General features: G+C 42.2%; 1 protein-coding gene across 1 annotated transcript; it reads left to right on the forward strand.

Annotated features, from left to right (window-relative positions):
• Positions 1-416: 416 nt before the first annotated feature.
• RPP30 (ribonuclease P/MRP subunit p30) lies at positions 417-19,732 on the forward strand. The gene is made up of 11 exons (XM_064662876.1): positions 417-562; positions 1,524-1,579; positions 1,894-1,950; positions 2,630-2,704; positions 3,247-3,318; positions 8,624-8,713; positions 10,820-10,936; positions 14,327-14,356; positions 14,788-14,825; positions 15,934-16,013; positions 17,463-19,732. The coding sequence occupies exons 1-11, from the start codon at positions 481-483 to the stop codon at positions 17,570-17,572; spliced, it is 807 nt and encodes a 268-aa protein (XP_064518946.1). The 5' UTR covers positions 417-480; the 3' UTR covers positions 17,573-19,732.
• The last annotated feature ends 24 nt before the right edge of the window (positions 19,733-19,756 follow it).

Genomic DNA, 19,756 nt, shown 5'->3' on the forward strand with positions numbered 1-19,756 from the left:
GATATTTGTTTCACGTGTTTCAATTAACGTAGGAAAGAGAAGACCTTGCAACAGCTAGAAAGGATTACTTTTATTTTTTCTTGACAATGTTCAGATGGAGCTCAACCAGTTTAACAGGCGATAAACGCTCCATTGTAGCAAAGCTACCGCTCCACCTGGTGGGCACACGGCGGCCCCGAGGAGCGCGGGGAGCCTCGGCCGGCGCCGCTCCGGCTGCAGAGACCCCGCCTGCGACCCGAGCAATTCAACCCACAGGCTTTCCCGTGTCGGGGCACCTCCGGCCGGAGCGCTCCCACGGCCACATGAACCCCCCGTTCCCTTGGCTGCTGCGATGCTGCGGGTGCCGCCAGCCCGGCGGGCCCACGGGCCCGGCCCGGCCCGGGACTACACGGCCCAGGCTGCCGCGGGCGGCCGGGGGGCGGTGCTGCCGCCGTGCGCCGCCGCCGTGCCCGGGATCGGCCCGCCCGCCCCGGCGTGAGCATGGTCGGGTTCGCCGACCTGAACCTGCCGCAGGGGCCCGACAAGAAGTCCCTGCAGAGCCTGCTGGAGGCCGCGGCGCACTGTGAGTCCGGGCGGAGGGGCCGCCTGGGGCTTGGGGGGGGGGGGGGGGCTCGGGGAGCAGCGGGACGCGAGCGCCTGGCTCGGGGAGCACCGGGCTCGGGGAGCACAGGGCTCAGGGAACACAGCCGGAGCCTGCGGGCTGGGGTGGGCGCAGCCGAGCTCTCCGGGGTGAGCCTTTCCTTCCCTCCACGCCGGCCGACCCCTCTCCGTCCGCTCCCATGCGGGCGCGTTCCCCGGTGCCTCCGCGCTCTCCCTGCCCAGCCTGCAGTTTTCTGCAAGTGCCCGGCTCTGAGCAGCGGGGGAAGCTCGTGGTGTGCTTCGCAGGCTCTGTGTCTGCTTATCCCAGCGTAACAGTTGTGTTTTTCCCAACGCGGACAAGTTTTTCCGGCTGCAGTTTCTTATGACCCGGCTCTTTTCCTGCAGAACTGTTGTACAGCCAGGTGCTGCCTGCCCACTGTTTGGAGGTGATTTAAATGCCCCTGTTAAATGTACCATCTTTAGAGTCCTTCTGAATGACACCTTTCAGTTTCGTCGGCATCATTTTGAGTCCTCATATTTGCCTATGGGAGAACATAGTTGTGTCTCTCCCAGGTCTGCGTCGCCTGCAGTTTTAACAATTGTCCTGAATGTGCTTAACAATTTTCCGTAAAGAAAGTCATAAACGGGGCCAAACTCGGCCAAATCTTTGAGGACCTCAACCCCAAGTATTCGTGTTCATAAAGCTCTGCCATTGAGTAAAAGTTGTCAGGCCTGGGATATGTTAAAAGGCAAACAGTTTGTTTTTTTTATTTTAAAACACTTTCTTGGGTGAACCAACCTTTTAAAAAAAATAACGTGAAAGCTAAATATGCACCCAATTTATTAATTTTAAGACCTTTAAGTAATGACTGTTTAACAGTTTTTTGATTGGATTTGTTTCCATTAGTTTACTGGACAAAACACTCTTATTGTGTGTTTTTCAGTGGGATATTCTGCAGTTGCTCTTAATCATGTCATCGATTTTAAAGAAAAGAAACAGGTAATTTTTCTTGGGATTATTTTTTAGCGTATTTTCTCTAGTAAACCTACTGCTTTATTGCATGTTCCCAGATAGCTTTATCTGCAGAATGCACATCTAGACACAAGTACAAAGATCTGTATTTGTAAAAAACTCCCATTTTATAATTTAGTATTATTGCCCTTGGGTTAATTTTTAGTGTGGTTCGTGTACTGTCCCAGGGAAATAGTTTTGTTAGCATGGTAAATTTCTTCTCATGAGCCCAACACAGCTTTTGTTTACTTGTAAACCTAACCCATCACATTTTTAATAACTTTGTTCTATTCTCTTTTAAGGAAATCATCAAGCCAGTATCTCCTTCGGAGTTGTTTCCATCTTTGCCTATTGTACAAGTATGTCTAGTTACATTCTATCTGTGTATTATTATTCTGAGATACATTTTTTTGCCTTGGTGTGTTTGTATATGTGATTTTGTATACTAGATGTTAATCAGAAAAGAGAAATTTGTCCATTGTTTGATGGTTAAAAACACCAAGCTTTGGAAGAATGGTACACTCACATTAGTCTCTATTCATTATTTTAGAAATTTTTAAAGATTGCTTTATGTGAATTTTGAATCTGCTTGTAGTCGAATAATTACAGTGCAGTTCTTGAAACTTGAGTTTTGGAAATAACTTCCTGGTTTTGATGGAGCAAAATTTGGATATAATAAAATACAAGACTATTTCAGGTCATTGATATTAATTCAGGAACTTGCAGTGGCCTACCTGGGGAATTATAGCAGTAATAAAACATACTCAGTTTTTCTGCATGATTTTTTTTCTTTATTTCTTTCTTTTTTCTTTCTGTTGACCCTTACTCAGAGAAACACAATGTCGTTCTTTGTAAGGACAAGTATAATATCAAAGAGATAGTATAAATTAGGGAAGTGTAAATACAGACTTTGGAAAACTAGTATAGTAAGACTATAAGCAAGGCACCGTTTTCTTTTTATAGCAGGCTGGGTGGAAATCACCACAAACTTTTTCTTTGGTGGTTTTTAAGTCTTTTATATTATTTCTTGTTCTGTAGGGGACATCTAAAAGGATTAAAGTCTTAACCCGGCTCACACTTGTTGTTTCTGATCCTTCCCACTGTAATCTCTTGGTAAGTATATTTAGTAATCAATTTTCCAATTTTTGTTTATTTTTCTCAGTGAATGAATAAAATTTTGGAAATTTTATGGGGAGAACTCCCTAGATTTTATAGGGCACTCAGCAGTGATTTCTCAGATTGCATCTTTCTTCAGATTGCATCATGAAGAGGTGCAGACTTACAAGACTGGATATGGCTTCTGCTGATCGTGTGTCAATAAGGAACAGCAGTTCTGTTCCTTGGTTCTTTTCTTCAATTTCTGGACTTCTGTGCATAAACTGGAAGACCATGAGCAAGCCTTGTGTCTGGTTGTGTTTTAGTGTTACATGATTGAAGCAAAAGGTTTAAGTGCCTTAGTAGGTGGGTGGCAATAAGGCTCAAATTGAGAATGAATGACTTCACAGTAGAGACCTACTGTGTAGTTGGATGATTACTGGCTTTCTTTTAGTACTAGGAAAAAAGAAATTTTCTTCTCATTATTTTGGTTTTAATCATTGTGCATAGCTTTGATATCTGCCAGAATTAAAGGTAGTAATTTTTTGCTCCTTTTGTAGAGATCAACATCTGCAAATATAAGGTTATATGACATCATAGCAGTATTTCCAAAGACTGAGAAACTGTTCCATGTAAGTACAATCATCTGATCTGTAATGCTTATTCAATAACTTTTAGTGCCTTGAGCTAGTTTAGGTACATGCTTTGTTTTGATTTTATTTCCTATTTTATAAAGACCTTATGGGGCTAATTAAGCATTATAGGCTGCCTGGTCAGTTAATAGTCTGAGCAGGTTGGGAGGGATTGCAGGAGGCTGCAAGGCCTTGAGGTGACAGGTCGGAGTCTGAAACATCTACCTGATTTACCTAATGAATGGACTTGTCTGCCTCTGCACTGTGGTTGCCTTTGTGTGCCTTGTACTCTAATGAGGAAACATCCTTTTTTCCCCCCTGATATATGTGTATTATCATCATGTAGAAAAATTCTCTCTTGAACTTTAATTTCTCAAACTCTGACTTCCCCAAAACACACTTGTGATCTTCTGTTAGCATTAATTGTTCCAGGTTTCTGAAATGCCGGGGAGGATTTTAAAGTGGAACTAATGTGATTCTGAGAGTTACCTTCTTCCTTTTAGTCCTAGGTCCTCTCCTGAAAGTTTGTCCAAAAGAATAGCTGATATCTTTCTTCTTTTTCTTTTTCCTTCTTTATTTTAAATCAAAAGAGGAGCAGGAGCTTACAAGACAGAGACAGTTCTGGTTGTCACAGCATCTTATGAACAGATAAACTAAAATTTCCAAAAGTAAATATGCCTGATTAAGCCCAATAGCCCTTGCTTCATTGTCAGACTGAGATTTCTGGTTTTGTTTTGAGTGTTTTGGATGCTCAAGTTGAATGAGAGAAGCTTCACTTCTGTGATTTCATGATACATCTGTTACTTTGCCTGCTGAGAAAACCACTGAGGCTGTACAAAAGTAGAACAGCCTCAGGGGAAACACTTGAAGGGCAGACGGTCATTTTCTCACTCAGATTTTATCCTGACTGTTCAGAGTAAACTTGCAACTGAAAACTACCTCCACAAAATTGGTGAGTCTTTGAAGGTGTTACTGAACAGGTGCTGATGTTTGTAGCAGTGGTAGCGCTCCCAGTATGAGAGAAAATAGTGGGTGTGAATAATTTTCAAACCTTAGTTAGGACTAATTTGTGACCATAGCTCAACAGGATTGTTTCTCACGTTGGTTTATGTTAATAGAAATGCAAATATTTTGAACAAGCCCCCCATTACTCTGTCATTTCTGTCATGTTAGGAAAACAAGGTGTTGCCAGTGTGTTTGACAGTGAACTGGTTTGTTTTATTTCTGGTGTTTGACTGGAGAAGACATTAGTGAGAGTTGATACTTCTAAATACAGTGATGTGCAGTAACTCTTTAACCATTACTAAAAGCACCAAGCATCGTATTGTTTTCCAGCCTTTATTCATAGCTGGTTTGTCGTCAATACAACTTGCATACCAGAAAAAATCGTAGTTTTAAAACGCTGTCTGAGACAGAAAGATCTCAGCTTGGCTTGTTGGGTGATAGGTGTTCACCTCCATTTCCCTCATATTTTTATTTAAATTGTTCTCAAATACTTGTTAACAGCTGATGTCAATGTTCTGATCAGGTGGAGCACTTTGAAGCAAATGATGTTTTTATCAGATTTTTTCTTACAAAACCCAGTATTGTGATGTCTGACCTGTTGTAAGCTCATAAATATAGTTAAGTCTGAACTGTGAGAGTAGATGGAAGCATCCCATCTCTGTTAGCCTTGGCAGTCAGGAAGCAGGTGTGCTTGTTGTATGAGGCAGTGTTAAGGAGGCACAGGGACACCAAAACCAACTGTTAGTCTCTTTGGAGAATTTACTTTCAAAGGGAACTTGTCAGTTTAAAACTGAGTCTGGTGGTTGGCTTTTCTAAAAAAGTTAAAGCCGCTTTCCAGTACTGTTGAGTACCTGTTTTGCCACATTAAAATTATATTCTTCTGTTTTGTTTTTCTAAATTATTTCCCCTCCTTTTTGAAGACTTGTCCAAGTAAAGTACAAAGCAAGAGGCTGTAGAAGAAGGTGAACTTTAAAGAATCTTTCAGTAGAAGAATTCAAGCACTAATTATAACAGTTACAGCTTAATAAAACTAATTTCTGAATTTTATTTCCCGTGCAAGATTTTAGGACTCTTGGGGGTGTGATGGAGGCAAACGGTTGTAAAATACTTTTAAGGGCCACTCTCCACCTCTCTCTTTTGATCTCTGGCAAGAGCATAAAATCTCACTTCTTAAGTGAGCTCAATCAGTTATCATATGTTTAAACAAGTGCCTGAAGTTAGATAATCAGCAGGGGTATGCTGTGTTGTTTTTAGGGGAAAGGATGTACTCTCATTTAAGGGTGATTATTGTTTATTTTCAGCCATATCATGAGTCCTGCTGTAGTTGGACATCCAGCTGTGGCGATGCTTAAGCTGTCATAAACATTTCTGCATGAAAAACACTCATTTCTGCAGGACCCTGACTGCTCTGCTGATGAGGCTGCTTGTATGCCTAGCTGCCTGGCAGTTTGCTTTGAGGAACCTGCTTTTGGCTGAACAGTAACCAGACTTTTTGCCAAGTTATTTTTCAGGCAGATCCGCTTTTCTGCTCTGATTCAGCCATGTGGGTCATTGTGGCACAAAGTGGATGGCTGTGCTCTGGGCAGGCTAGTGCAGATAGAGACTGGTTAAGCTGAGACTCTGTGCAGTGTGTTAGGACAGAAGCAGGATTGTCAGTGGGACCATCTTCATTGCTGCCATGCTGGCAGCACTTTGAGCTGGGGATGGAACCCAAGCATGTTCCTTGCAAACCACATGAGGTGAAAGACTTCATCCTTACATGTTCACGTTCAGGGCAGGTTGGAATGTGTGGCTTTTGTTTTAAGATTTTAGATTTTCTAAACTGTCTGTGGAGAGCTGTGTCAGTTTTGTAGAGGTATCAACATTACATATGGGGTTTCAGCATCTACATTTGGCTCTTATGACTCATGGATGTTTCTCCATTAAGAATAAAGCCATCTAGAGTGGGTCACAAATCAACTTCATATTTTAAAATTGGCTTTTGGTAACTCAGCATTACCTCAAGGGTATGAGGAAGCTGTATTTGCCAATTGTAGAACAGGCTTCTTCTTTAAGTCTCCCAGAAGGATTGTTTTGGGCTGCAACAGGAACGCCCACTCTGTGCCAGTAATAAGGTCTGTGCTTGTTGCTTTTCAAAACTTTTGCTTTTTAAGATTTCTGAATGTTAATTATATTAGTTAGCTCTGTTTACTGTTTGTAAGCAATTAGCTGATCACCAGTATCTAAAAAAACTTGCTTGTGTAAGTTTCAGGATGTAGTGCAAAGCCAAATTTCGATGTTTATTCCTAAAATATTGCCAAAGCTTGCTTCAGAGCATCCAGTGGCAAATTTATTTATTTAGGGCTGTCTAGAGTTTCCCAGCAGATGGGGCTCTTGCCCACAGTGTGGCCAGGCAGGTGCTGGGCTATGCAACCACTGCATGTCATTTTCTGTATGAAGTTGTTGCACTTCAGATCCTTTCAGCAGGCAGGGTAACCTTAAGTTGCCTGCATGTGTGACTTGTGAGCCAGAGATTGGCTGAACATAAGAATGTCTGGAGAAATCTCCTCTCCAGTTTTCTGTGCAGTGCAGGAATTCCTCAGGGGGAGGTATGACTCTTAATTTTGTTTTCCCTTGGTGGTATTTTCTGAAATGTTCTGGTCACTGGAATCCTGTAGATATCCTGGCATTTGAGTCACTCTCTCTCCAACTGTGCTTAATTTGCAAACTGGAAAAGACTTTTCCAGTGTTTCTGGAGCTGATTAGGAAGGCTTGATTTCTCATGACATAGGGAAGCTTGAATGCTTCTGATGTCTGTTTTTGCTTTCCTTCATTTTTAGCATTATCTTTTCCTGTATTTTCTATGGCCTCACTGACATCCTTTCAAGAACATGATTCACAGCTATTTGTTCTGTGCATGTTCCTGTAAATCACCTCTGTCTGGTAGTTTGTGTTTCATGTAAGACAAGGAGGAAGACTGGCTGTAGTAGGGCTGAACTTCCATATGCAAGTTTAATTCTATGCAATAGATTCCAACAGTGTCCTGTCTAACAGAGCTGATAAAGTTTAGTCTGAACGGCCTGGTAGAGATATTTTAACTTCAAAAACCTTGTGGTTTGACTGCATGTGTGCTGTGGCTGTCTTGTCTAGGAGGGAGCGCTATCAACAGCTAAGAAACATTCCTAAAGCTGGGTGTCTGCTCTCATCTCCATCCAAATTCCCTGTGAACAGACTGGTAGAAGAGTAGTTTGCAAAGCAATAGGCTGCCTTGCATCAGAGCAGCCCAGCCCTGGGACTGCCTGCAACCCCCACTGCTTTCATGCCAGTAGGAGGAGGGATGAATGGTTGGCGCCTGGCCCAGGTGTATTTGGAGCAGTTGCTGGCAGGTTTCTGAAAGCAGAGAGTTCCCCTACACACAGAAAATTCCTTTTCAACTTCCTCAGCCTATTTTATTTTCTTTGTTACAACGCTGTTTGCAGACATTAGTCTGGCCCCGTGTAATCATCTTTATCGGGTAGGCACATATAATTCCTACATACCTTGTGTGCATGTGGTCAATGTAAACTAAGGGCTCCCTTTTATGTGCAGTTGATTTTCCCTGTATCTCAGTGTGATGAGTCTCCACCCGTTGTTCGTTCCCTCCATCTCTTAATACAACCTGTAAATTGTGGTATGAATTCAAAGCTAAACTTTAGCCTTCAGTGCCATCTTCAGGCCCCACCAGAGGTGTGGCTCTCAGAAAAAGCTGCACATTCTCCACCTAGCCAAGAAGGAGAGGTTCTGTGGATTGGTCTCCAGTACTGGACATGCAACACCACCAGTCACTGTCTAAAATTCTGCTTTTCTTTGTTTTTGGTAAAAATAACTAATCCTGAAAACAAACAGGTGTTGCACTGGAAGTAGAGCATGATAGGGTAGGGGGCAGTTCCTGGGTTGTTCCCTTTGTAAACTGGGGTTGTTCCTGTCACAGGTTGAACCTGTGAGTTCTTTTGTCAAAAGCATTGCTTCTGCATGTCCTCTGTCAGATAAAAACAAAGCAGTAAGCCTTGCTTTGGGATTGGTCATTAATTTATTGGAAAAGTAGCTCTCTGAGTGAGGGAAGACTTGAGGTTTAAGCCTCAGATGCTCAGGCTGTGCATTTGTAGCCCTGCTGTTCTATTGGCATACCTGCATGGCATAGTACGTCTTAATTTTAAAACTGAACTGACCTTGGAGAGGCGTTTGTTGCATTAAGAAATGAAAGAGAACATTAATGCACCTAAAGTTGGTTATGCATTTTCTTTGGCATATCTAATAACCTGTTCCTGTCTCTTTGCTGTAGATCGCTTGCACAACTCTAGATGTGGATCTGGTGTGCATAAATGTAACAGAAAAGCTGCCATTCTACTTCCGAAGGCCCCCTGTGAATATGGTAAATTTACATCTAATTGTTTTTTTGCTGTTAGACTGAAGTGACATTAAATACAGAATTTGTGTTGAATTCCCTACTCCTTTCCTCCCACCATTCCCATCCAAGCAGTTCTTTTATTTTCTTGCATAATATATGGTGTTGTTCCAGATGTCCCTCACTTCAGGGCCTCCACTGCAGCATTTAATACACAGTGATGTATATTCTTTCTTTTTCTCCTCCTGTCCCCCACTTAAGAAGGCAGAAGTGGTGTTCCCAAGGAATGGAAACAGAGCCTTAAGGCCACTACTCTGCCAAGCAGTGAGATGTGGTGTGATTGCTGACTAAGCTGCTTCCCAAACCAGAAGTGGTACAGCTGTGTCAAAATAGATAAACAGCCCCGTGATTTAAAAGACAAGAAACATGAATGACAGTGTTAATTTAGGAGAAAGATGATGTGCTGGTTACTTGGAAGAGAACTGTGTTGAATCCATACTTAGACAAAAGAATGTCTTGGCAATTGAACCAAATGTGAAATTGCTAAATATCTGCTGTGAGACTGTCAGCGTGGATCCAATATTTTTTTAATTCAGTTCTGCCTACTTTGGTGGCTTGCCAGAAAGTTTAATCTGAACATGCTCTTAGGTGAACTAGTTGTTTCCTCTGAATATATGTCCAGGTTCATTCCACATGGGTATTTTTGGCTGATGTAGTCCTTAGTGCTTAAAAATTTAAATCTGGAATTGGCTAGTAATCCTACTTCCTTTTCTCAGAAAGTTTGACCTAGAATAAAAATTAAAAATTAGCTAGAATTAGTTCTGAAACAGAATAAAAATATTACATCAGATTTTATTATAAACTGAGAACTTTAACATTCCACCTGGAATAACAATTTTGTATGAAATGTTGTTTGAGAGTACCTTAGCTGCCTAAAACTCCAGAAGATGACCCAGGTAAGGAGCTGTGTGGCTCTTGGAGCCCTGTGTTGGGAGACATTTTCCTTACAAGCTACTTCTCATCTTTCACACTCCCAGCTGCAAGGCATTCTGTCTGTTGGACTGGTTTTGTGCATCCCAGGGCAGTCAGTTTTGGTTGTTATGATGCCAGTCAGACAGATTGGCAGGCAGCTGAAGTGGTGGGGATGAGGTTAAAAATCTGCTTGACTGGAAATTGGTGTATTGCCATCACCTGTTTTGGTTTTGATAAAGTCAGGCTTCTCTTGTTTGCAGATGTCAGACCAGTTCTGTGTAAACCATTTGATGTATACATAGCTTCTGTTGTGCTTGCATGCAGAGGTCATGCATGGATGGGAGCTGGATTAATTCCATCTGTATTCAGTTACTGGACTCTCTTACAATATTAGCATTGCAGCATATTTTAATGAGTATTAAGCATAGAGTATCACTTCAGGCAAATGTATTATAGGCCATGGACCAAAGAACTCCCAGCTCTAAATTGTGTCTTTATCACTAGTGCACTGTGCCCCATAGCAAGTTGCTTAACCTTTCTCTGCAAAAACAAGAATACTAGGCTTTTGGTGAGGTACTTTGACAGATAGCAAAGATTTTAAAGCAGCTGAAAATATAATCAGTATTACTATTTGGAACCTCTTCTGTGACTCAGTGTTATTTAATATTGTCACAAATACCAGAGTATGCTGTGAGACAGGAGAAGGGTCTTGATTGCTGCTTTTATGCAAGGACAAATTCTTCATCTGCAAGACATGGGTACTGTGGGAAGTGGTGATCTTCCTTACAGGAGGGTGTGGGACTAGAGGAGTGGAGTCCTCAAGGTTTCAAGACTTGTTTCTGACCAGCAGTGTTTACCTGTTTCCTCATCTCTGTGATAGTGGAAAGCCAATTAAAACAACTAAGTGGCTGGTAATTCTTTGTTTGTTAAACCTCATTTATCTATCATCCCAAGATTCAAGTACACATACCTGATGTACAGTGGAGCTTTCCCCTATGATCCTTTCATGCTATGCTGGGCTTTTGCTGGAAAAATTCCTCCTTAATTTTTTCATATATAAAACAGTTAAACTGAGAATAAGCTACATCAATAATAGACAGCAGTTGTTAGATTGTTAGGCTTCTCTCCTTTTGATTTTTGATTACTCTCTTTCATGTGAAGGCAATAGATCGAGGCATTTACTTTGAACTTCTTTACACGCCTGCCATCAAAGACTCCACAATGAGAAGATACACAATTTCCAATGCCATCAGCCTGATGCAGATCTGCAAAGGAAAGGTAAGCTCTCAAAGTGAAAACTAGGTAATTAATTCAGTTCAAATTCTTCTTGAGTTGTACAGACTGAGCCATTTTAAATGAGTTTGATGCCAGGGTATCTGAAGCTGTGACTGAATCTTTGCCTACTAACACAAGGACACAATTATTCTAGCTCCAGATACTTCCAGCCTTTCACCACTGCCTGCTTTCTTAAGTTGTCAAGCTGTTAGATTCTTTTTTCAGAACAACCTATGTTTTTTTGTGGTGTGCAATTCCCAAAACAAAGGTGGGAGGGGATGGGGAGAGAATAAAGTTCCAGAGATCTAAGATTTGCACTAGAACTGAAATCCACGCATTTCTTTCAAATCCCCCATTTCATATTTCTGATTGACCAAAAGCTCTTTTTTTGATATATTGAATATGGAGGGATAGAAAACGATAAGAAAAAAAGTAGAAATCTTGTTTTATTAAATGGTTAGTAAATTCCCTGTGTACAAAACAGACCCAACAGCTAGCTGGCTGTCAGCCAAGGCTTTGCTGCAGACAGATCAACTGCATTCTTCCATGCTACTGAAACCCAAGGAAGAAGTAATGCTGAGATGTCTGTAATCCATTGCTTTCATAACTTCCCTCCTCCCAGGCTACCAGGTTAAGCTGTCTGTCATGCTGGGTCCTCTCAGGACATGATTTTTTAATAGGGAAGCATATCATAATACATACCCAAGTTAAAAGAAATTGTAGCTCCCGCCAACTTTATTGGAAATGGCCTTTGCCACAGCTAGTCCAGAGAAGCTGAAATTGGCCTTACCCTGCAAATCTAGTCTGAAGTGGGATATAGAGCTTGGAAGGCAAATTAAAAGTAGATCCATCATTACCTCAGTTCCCCTCAGGCATGGCAACTTTTATAGGACAGCAGAGTGGGTCAAGCAGGTTAATTCCCTTGGTGCTACAGAATAAAGTAAGTATTTGCACAGTCTTTCCTGAGAAGCCCAGCTCTGGGAGTTAATTGCACAAAATACTGACTTGGACATGAATTATATACACAGCAGGCCCCTTTCCTTTGACATTCATTTTTTGCCAGTGCTTCTCTTTCCTCTGTGCAGTTCAAGATGTGCTTCTCACATGGTTGTTGATTTGGAGAGGACCAGTTGAGTTGATGTCACAAACAGGGCAAGTGAGATGTTCAGATGCTCAGGCTTGCATGCTTTTATTCTGCACCTGTCAGTCTTCAATCTGTAGCCAGCAGAGCTGATTGTTAGCCCTTACTGACAGTTTGCTTCCATCAGTCATGTAAAGGCGCTTTTTAAAATTTTTTTTAATGAGACAGGAGATGGCTGGTCCATAGACTACTTGCATTGGCACCTGGCACCCAAGTCTTGCCTTCTGTAAAGTTTAGTTGCTGAACTTGCAGAACCTTTTGGATCCTTTTGTTCTTCCTCTGTTGTAGCAGGGCAGAGAAACTTCCAGAAATTTGCTGGTGTCCGCATTGCGCGGAGTCCTTAAAACATGTTAAAGTGTGCAGGGGATGAAGAAGGGATTTGCCTGCCTTGCTAGTCAGAAGGTGTGCATAGCCACAGTCCCTCACCTCCTGTGTTTTGGTAACTGAGTCTGAGTGCTGCCTGGAGCAGTGTTCTGAACAGCTGCTGTCTCCTTTACCTGGGGAGATAGTGTTTTGCCTTTGAGTTTTTCCCTTTAGCCCTTCCCTTAGATTTGCCTTTGCCTGCCTCTCTTTTTGCTTGCTAGCAGTGCTTTTCTTGTCTGCTCTTGTCTCCTTCTCCTGTCTTACCCATCCTCTAATGGAAACCAGTTGCCTTTGAACCAGGCAGAGCATATCTCCCATGCACAGTGGTGAACCACAATCCCATGCTGGTTCAAGATCTTGCACAGCTGCTCTGGGAGCTTCTCTGAGCCTGGGACACAGGCATTAGTTGCTACAGCTTGGAGCAGGAGACTTGAATTTTCCCAGCAAACTCTTGCAGTCAGCACCACTGAAGCTCAAAAGCACCCTTGGGATCCATAGTGCAGTCAATTTAAAGGTGAACTATGCAGAAAGAAATGTCCTAGGCACCATCAGGATGCGTGCTGTTAAGTCCCTGTGATGTATGTATCGCTTCTGGCCTTCCTTATGGTAAGGCAGAATTGTCTGGCCCATTCTCTCCTCAGCACACAAGGAAACCTTGGGCACAGTGTGAACATACAGTCATTTTCGTGTAGCCTTCACATGTTGAGTTCCAGTTGCACACAGGGCATTTTCTTCCAGTGTCTGCCCTTCTCTTTATGCTGTGGAGGTGGCAGGACAAGCATAGCAGTGTGAGGAAGGGATCTAAAGCCCCACCTTGAAAGTGGAGGTGGCATGATGTGTTGGTGGTACTGACGTCAGAGAGGGAAAGCCTTTTGCTGCCTCAGTACAATTCTCATTCCTACCCACTCAGGCAAGAATTCCCAAAGCTTTTTATTCAGTGTAATAAAAGGTGCAAAGCAGTTTTGCTGCTGCAGAGTTTCCACCTGTGGAAAACAGTCTCCCCCTGGGTGAGCATCCTTGGAGGTTTAACTTTAGAAAAGCTCTGGCAGCTGAGCTGTGGTGTCTGCCAGCCCCTGTGTACTGATATACCTGTTTTGCAGAAACCTTTTAGGAGTGAAGGGAGAAGGATTTCTTTCAGCCTGGCAATTTTCGTAGGGGTGCCAATGTTGAGGGTATGGCACGAATTGGCAGCCACTGCCTAGGTGTAGATAGGTTTCCTGAACCACTGTGCGTCTGATTAAGGCCAACGTGAATGCTGAGCTTAGCATCAAGTTGTACTGCAACAGAGTAGGCTGAAAATTCAGGAGCACCAAACTGTCTAAAGGCACTATCTGTAAGCTGCTTTTGGGGGATCCTGGACTCCTAAATCCATTTCCATTACATTTCAGAGCGTGTTGTTGTTTGTATGGGGCATCTTTCAGCTGGTGTAAATAAAGGGGGCACTTCTTAACACCGTGTCTGCAGCTCTGCATTTTTTTCTTTGCCCTTAGGGTCCCTTTGAAGTCCACTATGAGTGATACAGGCTGATAGGTACTTGCTTAATGCCACCAGTCTTGACATTTGTACTGCTTAGCCTATCCCTCTTAAAGGTGCTGTACTTACTCAACTCCTATGTCTCTGTGAGAGGTTTATCACTGCAAGGGAGGCTTGTGCCAGTGCCCCTCTCTGTGTAGGGGACAGGGCAATAACTGAGTTTAATCATGTCCTCGAATTAAGATCCCACCCTGCTAGAGTTCACTTCATCTGAGGGCCTCAGATACTCTAATGTTTAATTGAGCTCTGAGCCTGAACTTAGTTAATGCTCATAAAGTCTGTGCTGTTTGCTGATTTTTTTTTTCATTTCTTGATGCTGTCTGACAGATGAATGTTTGTCTTCTTTTGTTTTCCAGAACATAATTATATCTAGTGCAGCTGAAAGGGTAAGTCCTAAATTTTTTTTTTTTGAAGTCAGAACAATTTGAAGATTTATCTGTAGCTTAAAATACAGCTTTGATTAAAAAACTCCTGAAGATGGCAATCATATTTAAACTTACAATTTTTATATGTTCAGTTTTTAATTAATCTGCTTTACCAAAGAATTGTATTATGGGTTTGGGGATTTTCTTTTTGTTGTTTTGTTGGGGCTTCTGGGGGGTTTTTGTTGCTGCTGCAATATTTTCCATGACAGTTTTTTCCCAGCTGGGGACTCTGCCAAAACAGTGGTATTTGTTTGATTTCCTAGTGTATCTTCGGCAGCTTGCTCTAATGTAGAATTTAATCTTGCCTTTCTGATAGCCTTGTCCTGCTTGCTCACTCTTTCAGCCTACAAGCAAGGGCATGCACATATTCAAACTTCTTTGGTTTTTTTTAGCCTCTAGAACTACGAGGTCCTTATGACGTGGCTAATCTGTATCCTTTTCACCAGTCAAAGACAGCAGTTAGTAGTAACACTTGAAAGTTCAAAGTGGCTTTGAAATTCTTTCATCCTTTACAGTCCTTGAACTTTATACAGTGATACTTGTTGGTGACCACTTCAATGAATCAGGGCTCTCTGTGTGTGTGGAAGGAGCAACAGATCTTGGTCATGGGGTGGTGTGAGTAGTCACTGCAGATAGTAATGTTCAGCTACAGGTATGTTTTGTTGTGATATACATTGATGTTGTGTGGGTGAAAATGGAGAAATGAATAAAAAACATACAAGTCTATGGACCCTGCAAACCAAAAAAGAAATTATTACTTAGGATCTCCAAAGTGCCACATATTTGGTAGCAAAAGCTATAAAATTGTATTTATGTAAAATTACAAGAAGTTCCTATCTGAGTGCTGATTACTTCTGAATTTTCCAGCCCTTAGTTACATATGTAATGTTAAATAAGTGGTTGTGTTCTGGAAACCAAGGAGAGCATCTTTCCTTCCCTTCTTCTAGGAATTCAGATGCATTTTTATGACTCTCCCCACCCCACAAGCACATCTCTGGACTGTCCCTCGAAGGGAAGGAGCGTGCTCTGAGTCATAAGAACTGTGTGGGAGGTTGTGCGGCCCGGAAGGATTTTATGCGCAACATTTTCTTCCCTCTTAAAATGAGCAGTCAGGCTCAGCCCAAATTAACACACCTAATCTGGTGTCATCCCTGCCGAAGGTGGCTGGAAACTTTTCAGCACGATGCTTTTGTATCAGACAGTGTCCTTTCCCCAAAACTGAAATTTTCCATGGGGTGATTTTTTTGCTTGATTATTCATATCTAAAATGTTCCTGCATTGACAGACTTTTCTTTTCAAAAGTACTGTTTCTTGCCTGGTAAAAAGCAACGTTGCCAGGAGGGCTGCTGGGGTACTGCAGCCTGGAGAATTGGGTGCCTCAGTTCCCTGCCTCTGGGTAACCTTATGCAAAATGTCACTTTGAATTACAGCTTTGCTAATTCCCAGTTATTTGTAGAGTAAGCAAACCTATGTGCCGAGAGACTTCCCTATTCTGTTTGCTCCTTTCTGTGCATTTTGATCCTGAGCAATGCTGACAGAGGTTTGCTGTTTGGCCTGTCGGAAAGCGAAGCAAAGGCAGCTGTGTCCACCAACTGCAGAGCCACCATGCTTCATGGAGGTGAGCACTTGTAAGCTCCTCTAAGTAACATGTGCATTTGCTAAAATAAATTCCTCTTAATGCATATTTTCCAAGAGGTCTGAGACCTTACAAAGCAAGTCAGATTAGGGTTTTAGCTCCCTTGTCCAATGAATGAAGAGGAGCTTGTGTGGCAAGGTTTTTTTTTTTTGTTCCCATGTAACCATGTTAGCAAATCAGTGGGGGAACTGGTGTCTGTGCTGGAGCACTTGCTTAACCACATTAACGAGTCATAAATGGTTTAGCCAAAATAGGGACCTGCCTGCTGTGCTTCATAGTGAAACTGTCCCCTGTTTCAGAACAGGTTCTTAGTTTGTTGATTTTTGTTGTTTATTCTGATGGCAGTTTAACTTTCTGCGTAGTCATCTCTTAATTTTGGCCTCTGTCAAGGTTTGTTGGGTAGGTGTGACTTCTAGTCACCTTCCCAACAACTTGAGTTGCTCTAAGGTGCAATTGCACAGTAGGATTTGGGTTGCATCTCTTTTTTCAGTAGAAGTGGGGCTTGAACCTGCTGTAATTTGCAGCAGGTAGCTTTGATCTCTTGGTGAGGGCATTCCTGTGAGCAGGGTCCTCCTCCAGCTTGCTGCTCATCTACATAGAGGCATAGAGTGTGTTGAAAGAATTTTTGTCAAGTTTATGTAGAATTTCTCAATACCCTCATCTATCTTATCTGTCTATCTTATCTGTGAAATTAAATAGCAGATGTTGTTTCCCTGTCCCCTAAAGAATTCTAGCCCAGAATAAGTCAATATGTTTTGGCAAGGTTCTTTCAGAGCCTCTTTGCTAACAGACTATTTGTAGGGAATTTCTTCTACCTTCAAATTTTGCAGAAAAGCCTCCCACCAGTCATTATGAAGTTGGATTGGGCTTCACCAGGTTCTTTGGCAAACATTACACACTAGTAGTTTATGGTAATGTTGAGGGTTTGGTAAATAAAATTCTTGAATACCATAAAGCCACTTATTGGGTATGTAGGGGATCCTCTGCCAATACAGCTGTGCCAGTATAGTCTGTTTAGAGTCCTGGAGTATGTGAATGCATTTTTTTAATATTTTTTTAAGAATGATATTTTTGGCTCAGAAATGCTTTTGACAATGCTTCAAGAATGTGTCCTTCTGTGACTAGTGAACTGATTAAGCCTCGTTTCCTATGGGTTGGTGTCTCTACAGCCCTTCAGTCCCTGCAGACCTCAGTTTTTCCTTGTTTGCTATACATCCATGATTGTATATCCCCCCATAGCTTCCCTATTCTATAATGCAGTGAATCCCCAGCTCCTGCCCCTGCAGTTGCTTGCGTGCTGTGTATGCTGACTGGCTGGCTGTTCAACATGTTGAACTGTGCTTTGGGGTATGGACATCTGAACTGAGCATGCCTTAAATGCATTAGTGTCATTTTATTTGAGGTACTGCAGCTTCTGCTTGTATATTCCAGAAACTCGGAAGACTGCCTGTGGGGTGGTGTACACAGTGAAGAAGCCTCGCAAGGTTGAGGAGGAGGAAACAACAGTGCCAGCCTGCAAAAAAGCTAAGACTCAAGCTTGAGGACTGAAACAACTGTCAACAGGAGCCTCTTCTTTACCTAGTGTTGAGTCTTCCTCTACCCTCCAGCCCAAGTCCTCCCTTACTACTTTGTTTAGCCTGGAGAAGAATTATTCCTCTGGTGTTCAAGTGAGGAAAGCTGTGTGAATGAGACTGCTGAATGTTAGTTCACCACATCTGAAAGGTCATGCTGGGCTTCTGGCCAGGAGACTGACTCTTCACCTGGCCTTAGGTCTCCTGGAATTAGTGCAAAATCAATGGAACATTTCTAACATGGAAATTTTCACTTATACATGTGCATTCCTTTTTTATTAAAGTGTTTCTAAGAACACATGCCTTCATAGTCTAGCTCTTATGGTTTCTTAAGTTTTAAATACGTCTTTGTGCAACTGCAAACCAGTAGATGAAGTTTACCTTCAATGGCCTGTGAAGAGATAATAGTGCAGTAAAAAAAAAAAATCTGCTTCCCATTCCATTTTGTGATCAATGGCTACAGTGAAGATCCCAGGATCTGTCAATTGCTAGGAGATATCTTGGATTTGTGTTACAGTAGGAGTGACTGACCTGACCTGCCAGATTTAAATCCCGAAGGCCATCTGTGTCCTGCAGCACTTAAAACCAAGCAGTAACATTAGATGGTTACCAGAGATGGGAAGGAAGAGCCCAAGGTTACACTGAATGTGTGCTCAGCATGGGGTGTTTCAGTTGCAGTGTAACAGCTGTGTCACCTAGGCCTGAGCAGTCTCCACGTCACATCATCTTTACTGCATCATTTCCTTCTTTATGGCCTGTTCTGGAATTGTTGTCTGTGCACGTGTTCATTTTGCTGCCTCTTGCCTTTCCTTCCTTCAGTGCCTCAGTAAACCTGATCTGGCTGCCAAAAACCCAATCATAATAGATTTATGATCAGCAGAGCATTCTCAGAGCTCTTCCAAATGTTGACTGAAGTTTTTCTTGTGATTAAACTAATATAAAAATTACGTAAGCTACTGTACTCAAAATACTTGAGTGAACTTTACTGCAAATATTCCTGTTCTCTATTTGCACCTGACAACATGTGGAAGTTGTAACACATAGAATACTGGGTCATCTCTGAGCTCTTGGTAACTGGACTGAGCAGAATAGAGGAAGTTCTCAGTAGACTTAGCAGTTCTGTATAATACTGGTGTAAGTCACAACAGCTTTTGCTTCATTCAACAAATAATGAGATATTTTTCCTTTATGTTATCATTTTATTTGTTGACTCTGTGACTTCTGACCACTTTATTTGTTGACTTTGTGGCCATTTTATTATAGGTATTGGGGAGTAACAAATATATATATATATATATATAATTATGCTCTAACTGGAGAAGAAGCAAAATGTGTTTGGTGCATGAATACAGCATGGAATGCCTCTCTGCTCTGCTCTCTCCCACCTGCAGTTCTGTGTCCTGCTCAGGAGTCCTCAGCACAGGAAGAACATGGACCTTTGGAGTGGGTCCAGAGGGGGCTACAAAGATGATCCAGAGGGGGCTGGAGCGTTTCTCCTGTGAGGAAGTGCTGGGAGAGCTGAGTTCAGCCTGAAGTAGAGAAGGCTCCGGGAACACCTTATTGAGGCCTTTCAGTACTGAAAGGGGACTTATAAGAAAGATCTTGCCAGAATTTTTATCAAGGCCTATTGTGATAGGACAAAGGGTAATGGTTTTAAAGTAAAAGAGGGTTGATTTAGATTGGATATAAGGAATAAGTTTTTTACAATGAGGGTGGTGAAACATGCCACAGGTTGCCCAGAGAGGTGGTAGATGTCCCATCCCTGGAAACATTCAAGGTCAGGCTGAACAGGGCTCTGAGCAATTTGATCTAGTTGAAGATATCCCTGCTCTTTGCAGGGGGTTGGACTAGATGATGTTTAAAGGTCCCTTCCAGCCCAAATTGTTCTATCAGTCTATGAAATGAGACATGATGCCCTGGCTGGCAGCACTGTGAAGGTTTGTCCTGCTTCTGCTAAAGCAAAGAGAGAAGTGTCTGCTTTTCCTAACAGGACTTGGCATCTCCCTTGGCTTGAGTAACTGGAGTTGTCTTGTGCCCCAAATAGTAAGTACTGACTTGTTGAGAATGAGATTTTTTTTTTTTAATCAAACCCAGTAATAAAACGGTAACTTTGTTTTACTGTTTACTCAAGTACTGTCTTTTTGCTTTCATATC

The sequence above is a fragment of the Pseudopipra pipra genome, chromosome 8 (genome assembly GCF_036250125.1).
Source record: "Pseudopipra pipra isolate bDixPip1 chromosome 8, bDixPip1.hap1, whole genome shotgun sequence".
NCBI classification, from domain to species: domain Eukaryota; kingdom Metazoa; phylum Chordata; class Aves; order Passeriformes; family Pipridae; genus Pseudopipra; species Pseudopipra pipra.